Source organism: Dysidea avara, chromosome 10, assembly GCF_963678975.1.
Source record: "Dysidea avara chromosome 10, odDysAvar1.4, whole genome shotgun sequence".
In the NCBI taxonomy this organism is placed as follows: domain Eukaryota; kingdom Metazoa; phylum Porifera; class Demospongiae; order Dictyoceratida; family Dysideidae; genus Dysidea; species Dysidea avara.
In genome coordinates, this window is record NC_089281.1 from 24512198 (window position 1) to 24527530 (window position 15333).

The following is a 15333-nucleotide window of genomic DNA, read 5'->3' on the forward strand; positions in this document are numbered from 1 at the left end:
GTCACTGGTTCGACGGATGCTGGATGATGCCTCGAAGGTTTGTATGACTGCATCCCAGAGGATTTTTATGGCAAGGGATTGCCGAGATTGGTTGTGATAATGTACTTGTAATTTAATATTTTTGTTTTGTTTTGTAATCGTTGTTTTTGTTTGTAATTGTAATTACTTTTCTCCCTTGCCATGCCCACGTTGGTATCACTTGATCACCAGCCTTGTGGTCGCATGTGACCGAGGGTTACTGAATTTGTAAATGTATATACATGTCTCATTTATTATGATGGTTTCAACAACATGCTAGAGAGGTGCCGGCCAGCAAGGGGAGTCTACACACCAAATTTGAAGAAAATCACTCCAGCCATTTCCGAGATACGAGCGAACAAAATTTCGTTTTAATTTCTTCGTTTTTTTCTTCTTCTACTTCATTTCGCACACTTCGCAAAATCCGCCATAAAACATGAATACATGCTCGGATCGGGCTGAAATTTGGCACACTTAAAGGGCTCATTAAGGCGGATCTCCGTACCAACTTTGGTAGGAATCCGATGAACATTCATGGAGTTATGACCAATTATTTGCGTAAAATAAGGTCGAAGGTCTGTCACGCCTACAGGGTAAACTCCTTTGAGGAATCAGTTGAAAATTGATATGTAGATGGAGCAACCATCGTAGGAGTGCCTTTTTGTGGTTTGAAAGGAATCGGGATAAAGACCATGGAGATATGACACAAAACCCGACCTGTGTCAAAATTATGCAATCGATTTTTATGAATAAAAAAAACTATTAGATTCCGTGTCTACCAGGCAAACCGCTTAGAGCAACGAGCTGAAAATCAGTATGTAGCTGGAATAATCCTCATAGAAAGTCCTTGCAGTAGTACAGAAGAATCGGATTACAAACCACTGAGTTATGATTCGAAAGACAACTACATGTAACAAATGCGAGATCGAGATACTCTAATAGAACAGTCACCCTAATAAAGTATTCAGCTGCATTTATAATTTACTCAATTATATTACATTACAAGTTATTCTGTAGGGAATTCAGCTACAAACAAGTCACGCTGTAGTCAGATCAGCCAGAAGAAGGTACATAATAGAGAGTTCAGCTACAAAGAAACCATCATGTAGAGAGTTCAGCTCAAACAAATTACCCTGTAGAGAGATCAGCTAGAAGTTATCTTGTAGAGAGTTCAGTTACAAAGAAACAATCATGCAAAGAGTTCAGCTGCAAACAAATCACCCAGTAGAAAGTTCCGCTATGAACAGACCACACTGTAGAGAGTTCAGTTAGAAAAGCTGAAGTCACATTGTAGAGAGTTCAGCTACAAAGAAACTACCATGTAGAGAGTTCAGCTGCAAACAAATCACCCTGTAGAGAACTCAGCTACAAACAAATATGCCCTGTAGAAAGATCAGCTAGAAGAAGTTACCTTGTAGAGAGTTCAGCTACAAAGAAACCACCATGTAGAGAGTTCAGCTGCAAACAAATCACCTGTAGAGAGTTCAGCTAGAAACAAGTCACCCTGTAGAGAGATCAGCTAGAAACAAGTCACCCTGTAGAGAGTTCAGCTAGAAGAAGTCACATTGTAGAGAGTTCAGCTACAAAGAAACTACCATGTAGAGAGTTCAGCTGCAAACAAATCACCCTGTAGAGAACTCAGCTACAAACAAATATGCCCTGTAGAAAGATCAGCTAGAAGAAGTTACCTTGTAGAGAGTTCAGCTACGAACAGATCACCCTGTAGAGAGTTCAGCTACAAACAAATCACCATGTAGAGAGTTCAGTTACAAAGAAACCACCATGTAGAGACATCAGCTGCAAAAAAATCACCCAGTAGAAAGTTCAGCTATGAACAGATCACCCTGTTGAGAGTTCAGTTAGAAACAAGTCATCCAGTAGAGAGATCACCTAGAAGTATCACCTTGTAGAGAGTTCAGCTACAAACAAATCACCTGTAGGGATTTCAGCTGCAAACAAATCACCCTGTAGAGAGTTCAGCTACAAAGAAATCATCATGTAGAGAGTTCAGCTGCAAACAAATCATCCTGTAGAGAGTTCAGCTATGAAAAGATCACCCTGTAGAGAGTTCAGCTATAAGAAGTCACCTTTTAGAGAGTTCAGCTACAAAGCAACCACCATGTAGAGAGTTCAGCTGCAAACAAATCACCCTGTAGAGAATTCAGCTACAAACAATTCTCCTGTAGAGAGACCAGCTAGAAACAAGTCACCCTGTAGACAGATCAGCTAGAAGAAGTTACCCTGTAGAGAGTTCAGCTGCAAACAAACCATCCTGTAGAGAATTCAACTACAAACAGATAACCCTGCAGAGAGTTCAGCTAGAGTCAAGTCACCCTGTAGAGAGAATCCTGTAAAGAGTTCATCTACGTACAAGCAGATCACCCTGTAGAGAGTTCAGCTACATTTCAAGCCACCCAGTAGAGAGATCAGCTGTAAATTATCCTGTGGAGATTAATTGACATGTAATAAATATATGCAAGAGTTCATAATATAATGAACTCTTGATATATGCATTATATATATAATTTGTACATTTACTGATAAAATCAGAATGAGTTAAGTATTTATAAAATCTGCTTCATCTTTTTCTTTTTCCTGTGATAAAGAAACATATATAGGTTAAAAAGCCCCAAAGCTGGCCATAGGCCGGCTTTGGGGTATACAAATACAAAAAGAAGTGAAATCTAATCAAAAACAGCCAAGCTATAAAAAAAGGAGTGCGGCCCTTGAAAAGGCTATAATGAAAAAAGATGTGAAATCCAAGGTGGCGGCCAAGAAATGGCTGTGATGGTAGGTTAATGGTAAAAATTTTAATAACAACAATTCAGGTGAATTTGGTGCCGCTTGGTCTTGGCACAAAATTCACCTGAATTGTCATTATTAAAATTTTTACCATTAACCTACCATCACAGCCATTTCTTGGCCGCCACCTTGGATTTCACATCTTTTTTCATTATAGCCTTTTCAAGGGCCGCACTCCTTTTTTTTACAGCTTGGCTGTTTTTGATTAGATAGGTATTGGCAGGTATGTCGATGAGGTTGTGTATGATCTAGAGTAGGGCATGAACAAATGTTAAATTTTAACATTCGAACATTCTTTAATTTTCCTTAACAAATGTTCGAATGTTGTTACACCCACTCAATTAGTACAATAGTAATAATTTTACATTATGAACATGTACCAAAGATAGGTTTGCATACATTTCTGAAACCTTTTACCTCAAATTAATGTTAAAAACAATCATATAAAAGTAAACCTACTCTTACAATGATAATAATTGAGTGTGGGCGAGATAACCAAATGTTCGAATGTTGAAATTTACATTTGAATGTTAAGCTTATCGAACATTCTAACGAATGTAGAGGTGTGCAATGACAAATTTAGACTTATCTCGATATTTCCTTTTGAACTTATCTCGATTATCTAACATCTATATTATAAGACTGAAAAGCCGTCCGTCCGTCTGTCTGCATTCCATTTGATGTCAGGCATGTACTCTCGAACCGCTGCGCGTTTGGAAGCGTCTTTGGCGTCACGGAAGCGCTGATTATTGAGCTCAACAATGACGTTTTCGAAAAGTTCGTGCGAGCTATCGTTAGTCGTCTAGGGGCCGTTGAAGGCAGGTGTGTAGACTAAAATTCGCTTGAATTCTTTCTATAAACCGCATGCAAACCGCAAGTAAACACCTATCTCAGTCCATTTGTAAAAGTCTTTATAATACTAAAATATTGCTGTAACAATGTGGTGAAGTAGATGGGTTAATGGTTTAGGTGCCTGCCTTACGTGCGCGAGGTTGTGGGTTAGAGTCCAGCTGGTGTTAATTTTTTTTTTCCGTTTTGGGCACCTTTTCAGTACACCTTTTTTCGCACTGTACTGCATGTGTTTTTGCCAACTGTACACACGTGATATTTCTAATTCAAATTCATTTGATGTGCTGTGTAAGCATGCCGGAGCATGCCGCCTAAGCGAAAACGATCGTCTACTTTTTGTGCGTTTCAAGCAAAGAGACGCAAGCAGAACCAAAGATTGGATCCAGAGAAGAGACGGGAAGAAGCATAACGACAAATACTGCGCCGCCAGGAGGCTTCAACTGGAGCTACCACCTCATCCAGTGCTAGGTGTGAACTGGACTCACAACAGAGACGACGACAACGTGACGCAGAAGCCCATCGTGTGGCCCGCCAGGACGAAGAAAGAAGATCACAGGAACGGATCCACGATGCAGCTGCCCGTCGACTTGCGCGTGCGGACCCGGCCAGAGAAGAACAGCAGCGTGATACAGCTGCCCGTCGACTTGCGCGGAGGGAGGAGCAACAACAAGATACAGCTTCCCATCAACAAGCTCGAGCTGATCCACTCTACAGAGCTCTGGAGCAGCAGGCTAACACAGCACGCAGACAACAGGTACGTGCAAGCACACACCCAAGCCTTAGGGGGCTTAACTATCAGCCACACAACTTCTTCAACACTACAGATGTAGGCACACTTAGTGTAGAATGCACACACTGCGGCGCATTAAAATTTCCCCAGGAGACCGAATCCCTTTGTTGCTTGAAGGGTAATGTCCAGTTAGAGGCATTTCCACAGCCCCAGTCATTCTTGAGACACCTGTATGAAGGTACAAACACAGCAGGTAAACATTTTCTAGCTAGCATACGTAAGTATAATAGTGCATTTCAAATGACAAGCTTTGGCTGTAACGAGATAACTATGGCTGGCTTCAATCCTTCTTTTAGAGTACAGGGTCAAGTCTATCATCGTATAGGTAGTTTAGTTCCATCAACAGGTGAGTCTCCTAAATTTTCCCAAATTTATTTTATCGACAACCAGCAAACTGAAGTAGCTACAAGATGTGGGATAGTTGATGGGTTAAGGCTTGACATAGTTAGGGGTATTACTGAGCTTTTGCATGACGATAATCACTATGTTCAACTTATTAAGGTAGCTAAAGAAATATTTGAGCAGCATGATGAGCCAGCAAATATTAGGGTAGTGATTAATGAGAACAAACAGCCTGTAGGAGAGCATGCTAGGAGGTACAATAGCCCGATGTGTGATGAGGTAGGAGTGCTAATGCCTAATGATAATGTAAATAATAGGGACATAGTTTTGCACTATAGGGATGGGTCTTTGCAGCACATTTCTGAACTTCATAGGGGGTATGATCCTTTACAGTATCCTTTACTCTTTTCTTATGGCACCGATGGATGGCACATCAACCTGAAATTGGCTAATGGTAGGAAATTGACAGCCATGGTGTATTACCGCTACCACATCATGGTCAGGCAGCAAGTGCCTGTATTGCTTAAGGCTAAAAGGCTTTTCCAGCAATTCCTGGTTGACGCCTACTGTAAGATTGAAACTGAGCGCTTACAGTTTCTCAGGCGTGAGCAAAAGGCACTACATGCTGATTGCTACCAGGATTTGCGGGATGCAATGGTAGATGGGGATGGTGACCCCAGGAATGTTGGTCGTAGGGTGATCCTACTGTCGTCATTTACTGGTGGACCACGCTACATGCATGAGCGTCAGCAGGATGCAATGACCTATGTTAGGAAGTATGGCCACCCCGACCACTTTATCACCATGACCACCAATCCTAATTGGCCAGAGATTAGGAACAATCTACTACCAGGTCAAGAGCCTCTGGACCATCCAGACTTAGTGGCCCGTGTGTTTAGGCTTAAGGTGAAGAAATTGTTAGAGATGCTCACAAAGGAGATGATTTTTGGGAAACCACGGGCTTGGCTCTACTCAACAGAATTGCAAAAGGGAATGATAATCCAATGGGAGGCAAGTGCATGCTACTGTGTGGTGACTTCAGGCAGATTCTACCTGTCATTCAAGGTGGCATTAGAGGTAACATTGTTGATGCTTGCCTCAAGCGATCTCATCTGTGGGACAGTGTGGTGGTTAAACAACTACACACTAACATGAGAGTGCACCTGTGTGGGGATGTGGCAGCTGGACAATTCGCTGAAGAACTATTGGCCATTGGAGATGGGAAGTTTCCTATTGACACTCTACCTGATGTTGTCCAGCTACCTGACACCATGGGAACCTTTGTGGATAGCAAGGAGGAACTGGTTTCCAGGGTGTATCCAGATTTGTTCTCTAACTTTAGGGACTTGGCTTTCTGAACACTGCATTCTTGCTCCTCTTAACAAGACCACTCATTCCATCAACATGACTCTGGTGGAGCAGTTACCTGGTGACTGCTGTGACTACAGGTCCTTGGACACCATACCTGATGAATCTCAGGCTGTTCACTTTCCAACAGAATTCTTGAACTCTTTAGAGGTATCTGGACTACCTCAGCATCTTCTCTTACTTAAAGTAGGCGCTCCTATTATTATTCTACGCTCTCTAGATCCTCCAAGGGTTACTAATGGCACTAGGTGTGTAGTTACTAAACTGTCGGCTAACACAGTAGAGGCCAAGATTTCTCACGGTAGATATGCAGGACATGATATTATAATACCACGCATTCCTCTCATTCCGAGTAACTCGGTTTTGCCTTTTGAATTTAGACGGCTTCTATTTCCAATTGCACTTTGCTTTGCCATGACCATTAACAAAAGCCAGGGTCAAACTTTTAAGGGTGTAGGATTAGATTTGACGGACGAAAGCTTCACACACGGCATGCTTTATGTGGCACTATCTAGGGTAGGTTCAGCAGATAGATTGACACTTTTAATTAGAGGGGATTGCAAAACACGTAATGTAGTCTATAGTGAGGTTTTTAGATAGGCAAACACATGCACTTTAGTTAGGTATGTCTGCTGCTACTGCTGCTTTGTGATGTTGTGGATCAGCACCTGTGGATGGTGGTAAGGAAGGTATTATGGTAAAAAAAATGTATCAGATGGTTGCTTTGTATATTTATGTATGTGTGAAACTATTTATCTTTTCTATTCTTTTGTCTTTATGCATATCCTGGATGGTTTGCTCGGATGAGGGATGACTGCAGCTACACAGGGAAATGACACGGTCCCGTGGCAGACTGTTCTTCACAACGTGGGGCACGTTGTGAAAATGGGAGCTATTTATAGACTTTGCAGCAATGATTTGAACTCTTTCTACACATGCATACAAAGCAGAGTGGAGCATTTTTCGCCTTTTCCTGTGCAGCAAAACAAAAGAAAAGGCTGGCAGGTTTTTTCCATGAGCTGTCTTGGGCTGGATGACTCAATTTTTTTTGTTTTCATTTATTATTATTTCTTGGTAGCTCCGACTCTGTGCCCATGCTGTTATATTTTATAAAGCCGTTATATTTTGTCATAACAGAATCGTTGTAGTGCAGATTACAGTAATTCATGGCATGTTTGGTTGATGGTAGAATTTGAGCAACTTAAGTCACAAAATATTCCAATAAGAATGCACTTCTCCACAATTATTGCATTCATGCAATCCTTACCTTACACCACATTGTTTCCTTAGTCTTTTATAAAGTATCTATAATAGTATATTACCAACTGTAATTTCATTTAATTTCCATGTCATTGTACATACTGCCCTGCACGATAGGGCAGGTACTACAGCTAGTATCTAGATAATTGAAACAAGTATTTTTTAGTTAACTATATACTCTGGTGTACAAATAATTTACGGAAGTTTACTATCATCCTTATCTCGATAAGTCTTATAATATCTTGATAGTCGGATATATCTAGCACACCTCTAGTATGATCTTAAATATGGTGACTGCTTTTAGTTGGTTTCAGTGATGTACCAGTGGCTTCCAGTTTAGTCTTTGTAACATTTCAGTAACACTTGAAAAGGGGAGTAATTATTAAAATCTTTCAGCACACCTCTGAACTGATTCAATCAGAGTAGGGTGCTTGGTCATTATGATGTCAGCACAGATATTGTCCATTAGCTGGTCTCCAGATATTGAATAGAGGCACAATATCTGCAATATTATATGAACAGTATTAAAGCTGAGCGATTGTGACACTTTGCTACTTTCACGATTGTAGGATGCAACATATCACAATTATGATAACTATCACGATGTTATCACTTACATGCATCAATGAATGAGGTTGGTGCAGTGATTGCACAAGCTCAGGTTCTGCCAAAAGGTGCCAACAGGGTGACCAGAGTGTCCCCTGGCATCTGCCAGAGGCAGAGCCATACTCCTCGTGAGCACGGACCAGCGGCAGTTGGAGTGGGGCCAGCAGCATGTGTGTATACTACTTTGTATGAAATATTTATATTAACAAAACAATGTACAACTGATTAAGGCCATAGGCAGTTACAGTGTAATACAACAGGATAATGACTTTCTAAAGGTAAGCTTTTTAACTACGAAGTAAGATTTATTTACACAATGAACTGTCTCAGAAGTGTAGGTTTGTTTTCTGGATCGTGTTCTTCTACAACAGTATGTGCTAGAGAAGGCTGGACATGGCACATGTGAGCGCATGTATTTGTATTGAAAGTATAACTAAGCCTTCAGCAAAGTTTTAACAAGCACCATTCAAAAATACACCTCAAGTTTAGTATTTTAGGGCAATCTACCCCATTAAACCCCACTACTCCAAGCCCGTAAATCACTGTTGAAATCTTAAGGGATCACGTGTATTGTAAGTTTTGTCAGTTATCTACGGATAAATCGATGGGTAGAACTATAAGGACACTTCATGTGTTTGTAGTTGAGCTGAATAAACATTGAAGAAAGTAATATGGATGCTGAAATCGCCTCCAAGTAAACTGAAAAAAAGAAGTGGACGCAGCCACCTGGCCTCATGGAAATTGATTAGAGAACGGGAAACTTGAGCACTAGTGTTTCAATAAGAATTTTGTTGTACATCACAAAAAACCAGGTGTGTCTGTTGCTAATACCTTCTTTATCACTTAATCTTTGTCTTGGTATTGGAAATATGCAATTAACGGTAATAGTTTTTAGTAGCACTTATATCGTGTCCAACCTCCTCTGAGTATGCGCCACCATTTTGAATTAAATAATATACATCTGCATGTTATGTCACAACATCACGACTATTTATAATTCATATCAACATCACAGTGTTCAGAAACAATCATGATTAATCCCACAATCGATATAATCTCCTAGCCTTTAACCATTATCCACTCTATTTACAGTTCTGCTCAAACATAACGTCATCTTGTGAGAGTACAAGCAATAGACAAATTTCATAATAAGGAAAATATTAACTATTGCCTATACAACCTATGTCTAAAGTAACTCTCCAAGTTATAAAAGGACAGTATAAGTCATGAGATATCACATTTTGAAGTTGTAATGAGAGGACAACAGTTGCCCCTTCTCGGTAATCACACAAATCATGGGATTCAAAGAATGTCATATCTTAAGATCTATATACACTATCCATTTAAAACTTGGAGAGATTATTGTTGACATTCACACCTACAAATTATGTAAAATCGATATATGAATTCTTTGGAATTTTGGTTTCTCCATATGTTGAAACACCTCATTTATGTGATTGCCCAGAAGGGGCAACTGTAGACTTCTTACATAGATATGTATGAGAGAACCACAAATTTCAAAATGTCATATCTTATGACATATATATGCTATCCTTTCAAAATTTGGAGAAGTTACTTCAGACGGTATCACCTAAAAATAATGGGAAATTCCGGTTGCTATAGGCAACGGTTATTACTATTATGCACTATCATCAAGAGTAAATAATTCCCATTATTTACTCTTGCTATCATACAATAGTACTGTATAGTAGGGACCACAAAGGAGTAGGCGTGGCCCCTAAAATAACATCACCCAAAACCAGCCTCAATTTTCCCTGACGACGATGAGGCATTATTGGCTAGGTAAAACTAAACCCAAACAAGCTTTCAGACCGACCCAAAACGCTTTCAACAAGTTGCTACGGAATCTAAAAAAAAAATTTAATGGAATTTTCTACTGACTGAGTAACTGACTGACTGATGCCTTCAGACAAGTATAACTCAATAACGGCTAAGGCTATGGGCTTGATTTTTTCACTGCTCTACGTCGCTTTGGCCAGAGAGGTGCCCTTTGGCACGTACATACATTCTTCATGGACTTACCAGTGTCCTCCTTTGTGTCCCATTCATCTTTGCTGACAGTGAAAAGTGTCGATTTGGCGGTAGCACGTGATGGCTTCCCTTCATAACGGAAATCATCCGTATTTTTCATAGCGACTATTTTGATTGCAGAGGTGCTTTTCAAACAGTTCTTGATTTGTACTGCTGTATAATGGGTTGAACATAGCCGACAATGAAGCGTAATGGATACTTCACTTTTCAGACGATAATTGATATAACTGGGGCGTGCGGCACCATTTCTTTCTTTCGGCATGCATGCATTGCAGAGGTGCTTTTCAAACAGTTCTTGATTCGAAATGCTGTGTAACATGTTGAACATAGCTGACAATGAAGCGTAATGGATACTTCATTTCTCAGACAATAATTGATATAGCTGGGGAGCGCAGTGCCATTTCAGATGCGGTAAGCGTGAGTCATAATAATTATCTACAAAAAGGTTAACAAACAAGTACACAAAATTTTTTTTTGAATTTTCAACTACAGTAGGGACCATAGCACATTGATAAAAAGTACTGAAACAAGTTGGAGTAGTGCACAATATTAAATCACAGCAAGGGGTCATAATAATATAGATTATGAACTCTTGATCACAGTAAAACAATAAGAAGTGTTATGTCCCTACTGTGCTCAAGATACCATAATGGAAATGCACATTAGGGACATAACACTTCTTCTTGTTTTACTGTGATTTAATATCATGCACTACTCCAGCTTGTTTCAGTACTTTTTATCAATGTGGTATGGTCCCTACTCTAGTTAAAATTCCTAATTTTTTTGTGTACTTGTAAATAAAAAGCCTTATTACGAAACTCGCTAATTAAAGGGTGTGACACCCATTTCACTCTTGAATATTCATCCTGTTTCGTTTGGGATGAATGCTCGCAAGCAAAATGGGTGCCACGCCCTTCGATTAGCAAGTTTTTTAATAGCTTGCACTCTCGTGAGACAACCTTGTGTTTCAGCGGTACGTACTGTAGGATATCTGCATGCAAACCATGTATATAGTAACCAGCATCCTGTCAGCTCTCTGAATAGTCATCAGTAGTAGCACTGCTATACTGGGATAAATGGTGTATGTACCATAACACTGAATGCTGTCACATGTGAGCATATATCATATGCTAGTGATGCTACAATACCCGCTATTGTGTGGGGTCATCACTGTATTCATTCCATTTAGTGTTATACTCAGCAGTAGTCATTTGTGATAATCACTATAAGCCTTTCAGTTCTGTTCATGAAGACATTTGGGTTCACATGTACACACACACGCACGCACACACGCACGCACGCACACCTACTGTATACAATACAGTATAAAGTACATAAATACACGTATACGTATGTATCTGCAGCACTTACAGGTTTAGACCCATTCCAATGGCATCAGAAGCGACCATCACTGGAGACAACTTATCATTAAACATGGCAGCTTGCTTCAACCTCATCACTAAAGTACAGTCAGTAAACATGACATAGTACAGTTACACACAATATAGTCCTTTACTCCCTACCAGAGGGTAGTCCACCATAGACCACAGCACAGTGATAGCCAGTATACTGCTCAACTAGTGCCTTTAGCTGGAATATGTTATTGCGGGAGAATGCCACCAGACAGTCCCCAGGTCTCAATTTAGAAAATTCTCCACCTACAATCAAAACAACCCACAACATTATAATTCTCACAGAAATATAAAGTGAAAGCAAGAGTTAGGTAATACGGTGAAAGGGATTACTTGTTACAAAAGAATAGATTACAATTTTAGGCAAAAAAAAATGAGCAAAGAGTAGGCAATATGGATGCAACGCATGCACACTAATTTACTTATTATTACTTTACAACAAAATTACAATTAGAATACATGTATTATACAAAAATAGTGTGGTGGTGGTGCTGCTGAGGATTTTGTGAACAGTTGGTACACATTTGCTTTATTCTCTAGGGAATAATTCACATGGTCCAGTCTATACAGTATGCATGTGGAACTAATACATGTAAAAAAGGCTATTTATCTTAGCTGCTTCATCATGCACAGAAACTAAAGTTTTCATTGATTATAGCAACATAATGGCTCAATTTGAAAGGTACATAATTCTTCTGTGTCTTTTATTTGAAAGGAACTTTACAGTAGTTTATTTCTGTTGTTGTAGTTCATGTCCCACTTACCTAAGCTATCCTTCAGTGTAACAAGTGGAAGAAGACGATCATAATATTTCACTTCAATCTCTTCTCCTATTGAAGTCACTATCTTCTTCACCACGTCTACAGCAATCTTGGAGCCACACAAGTGTATCTCCTTAGCAGGGAGACCTACAGGTAAATGAGAACAAAACTTTGGTAAATACCATTTTTTATATTATATCAAATAGGAACCCAATAAGAAATATACAAAATTGGATGTTAATCTCAATTTTTGCGTAGTATGACTATTAACTGATCTCGCCTACCTAGAAGCACTCTTGTCCAAGCAAACCCTCTCTCGCTATTTCCAATCATCTGGGCTTCATCAATAACAGCAACATCATCTGCACAACATTCATAATATAATCTAATAGTAGCAACACTACTTTAACAAAAGGACACTGTAAAAGCCAAGCACCTAGGAATGTTAGCTGCATGTCCTACTGGGACACTGCATTTTGGAACTTAAGAACCATTATATACATGACCTTGTTTAGCATGTCCTTCACTTACAAATTTCATAACCAGAACAGTCTGCCATTTCTACAGTACATGACAAGTGATTGGCTGGTTCATCTGGACTACCACTACCAAACAACTGTTCCTCTCCAGTTAGCATGTCACACAATACTCCCTATGGTGTGTAAGGATGGTAGTTATAGTTAACTGTATAGTGTGTGTATGTGTGGTGTAGTGTGTGTGTAGTGTAGTGTGTGCACATGCGCATGCATGATTACACATAAAACTTCCTTTTAGTACACACACACACTATATCTACACATTCACCTTAGCATTACATCTCTGATAGATCTCAGCAGCTAACATTCTCAACGGTGCACAATACACAGCCTTTTCTGCACTCATATATCTCTCAAGAGCCGCATGGGTTTTGCCAGAATTTGTCGGACCAGCATGATATACAAACCGTCGCTTCAACTTTCTAGTCCTAAGATACCACAGTGGAGGACACGACAGCTTGTTATTGGACAGCAGCTCTTCACACAGCTCATCAGGATATATTGACTTAGCACAGTCCAGAAAAAATGGGAACAAGTCATCAATGCTTCCTAACAAAGATTGTATTCTGTATTGTTCTTTGTAATAAAATCTTACTCTTTTTATTATGAATATCAAATAGCACAGAAGAAAGATTGATGTCAATTGTAGGGAACTGTTGAAGCACGTCTTTGTTAAAGGTTTTCAGGGCAGATTTGATCATATTGTCTGAAAGACTCTGTTCTGCTGCCAAAAGTTTCCATGACTTCTTACCAAATTTTTCCAAGATACTTCGTACCTGCTCTAAAGCAAAACACACATAACTTTCCATATACTATTACATATTCTTACGTCTAGTAAATGATGATATAATTCTATCTCTTGACTTCTAAATGACAGATAAAAAGCATTTTAATTTTAATATAGTTATTTCATTAGCTATGTTGATTATAAAAATGCAAAGTAATACTTCTGTGGTTCAACATGTGTCATGACATGAAAGTGAAGTTGAAACATCCAACACGCCTTGTGTCTAGCTATTGATGTAGAAATTTGATAAAGAAAAGCCATCCTGGGTAAGGTAAAGTGAAAGATACATTGAAATTATCATTTCCTTTAACCATACAAATGCACAACATACCACTATCCCTCCAGATCATCACCTCCACCCCAATCCTCCATGGAAAGTACACACTCACCCAGCAAGGAGATGCTGAATATTTAGGCTGGGAGAGCTCACATAGTCAGGGGACACTGAATAACCTATTTACAAGTTATCAAGATTTGGGCCAGGTAAGAAGGCTGAATAGACCATAGACAATTGCGGGGATCCAAGTTAGCAACTTGAACGCCTTATGTAAAGCATGGTGCATGCATGATGAAAAGCCTTCTTGTTAGAAAAGCCTTCTTGTTAGCTTGTAAGGTCAATGCAAGAGAGTTCTGTGATCAGCAGTCAGGGTGCTCATAACCTACAGGTGATGTATTACCACACAACACGCACACACACACCACTTTCTCATAATGAGCTCGATATAATGGACCTCCATTAGCAAACAGTTGTCTCCTCACAATATAGAACGCTTGTATTCTAGTAATGTGCCAGCGGACGACTTTCCACATGGCACTACTACCCTTAATAATGCGCGCTTATTATCTAAACAAAGCGCACCATAATTACCAAACGGGGTCATGCCTTTGTTAATGATGTGCGGCTTTCCTTGCTCAGGAAAAACTCGACGAGTGGAGAAATTCGTAGAACACGTACGTACGAGCACTGATTTGCAAGTAAACGTTATTTTCGACGAGTTTACTACTTTTGATAAGAACACGTGCTACTCTACGCCCAGTATGGAAAAGGTTGTAAGAGGTTCACTCAAATCAAACGTTGAAAGATTGTTAAGCAAAGATTGTTTAGTGATTGTTGACTCTCTCAACTACATCAAGGGGTTCCGATATGAGTTGTACTGTGTAGCTAGACAACTGAAAACAACTCATTGTGTTGTTCAGTGTGAGTGTGCTGCACCACAGGCCAAGGACTGGAATAAGAGTCGTGACAATAAAGATGACTGTTATACAGATGAAATAATGGATGCTTTGATCATGAGATTTGAGCCACCTGATGATCGTAACAGATGGGACAATCCTTTGTTCATTGTTCTGCCTGAAGATGAGTTCCCAAATGGAGGAATCTTAGATGCATTACTTAAACGAGTGGCGCCTCCACCAAATCAGTCAACACAATCAAAGCCACTGTCTTCAGCTGGATTTTTACATGATCTAGATCGTAGAACTCAAGAAGTGATATCTGCAATTATGGAAGGTCAACGGACAAGCTTTGTTGGTGATTCTATCAATATTCCAAATTGCTCAGAGAAATTAACTCTTAATCGACACCTCACCATGGGAGAACTAAGTAGATTACGACGACAGTTTATAACTTATAGCAAAATGCATCCAGTAGATGATTCAAATAAAATACCTACTCTATTTGTACAGTATCTTCAAAATACATTGTAAATTTAAAAATGCTTTAAATCAATTAATTAGTAAATCAATGCGC

The 15333-nt window shown here is 39.5% G+C and overlaps 3 protein-coding genes across 4 annotated transcripts in view; 2 read left to right on the top strand and 1 right to left on the bottom strand.

Annotated features, from left to right (window-relative positions):
• Positions 1-14443, bottom strand: part of LOC136236607 (ATP-dependent RNA helicase SUPV3L1, mitochondrial-like) — a 22183-nt gene extending 7740 nt beyond the window's left edge. Inside the window, exons 1-9 of one of the 2 annotated variants that reach the window (XM_066026828.1) lie at positions 14283-14443; positions 13626-13662; positions 13392-13577; positions 13065-13345; positions 12792-12912; positions 12545-12622; positions 12264-12407; positions 11611-11745; positions 11459-11546 (exon numbers count right to left, since the gene is read on the bottom strand). In XM_066026828.1, the coding sequence (XP_065882900.1) occupies positions 11459-11546; positions 11611-11745; positions 12264-12407; positions 12545-12622; positions 12792-12912; positions 13065-13345; positions 13392-13577; positions 13626-13662; positions 14283-14393 (1181 nt within the window). In that variant the 5' untranslated portion in view covers positions 14394-14443. The remainder of the gene's footprint in view (positions 1-11458; positions 11547-11610; positions 11746-12263; positions 12408-12544; positions 12623-12791; positions 12913-13064; positions 13346-13391; positions 13578-13625; positions 13663-14282) is intronic. The other variant, XM_066026829.1, reaches the window with a different exon arrangement.
• Positions 4091-7332, top strand: LOC136236636 (uncharacterized). Its single transcript, XM_066026860.1, has 2 exons — positions 4091-5968; positions 6020-7332. The coding sequence occupies exon 1, from the start codon at positions 4700-4702 to the stop codon at positions 5954-5956; it is 1257 nt and encodes a 418-aa protein (XP_065882932.1). The 5' UTR covers positions 4091-4699; the 3' UTR covers positions 5957-5968; positions 6020-7332.
• Positions 14425-15316, top strand: LOC136236670 (protein KTI12 homolog). The gene has a single exon (XM_066026895.1). The coding sequence runs from the start codon at positions 14463-14465 to the stop codon at positions 15288-15290; it is 828 nt and encodes a 275-aa protein (XP_065882967.1). The 5' UTR covers positions 14425-14462; the 3' UTR covers positions 15291-15316.
• Positions 15317-15333: the final 17 nt, after the last annotated feature.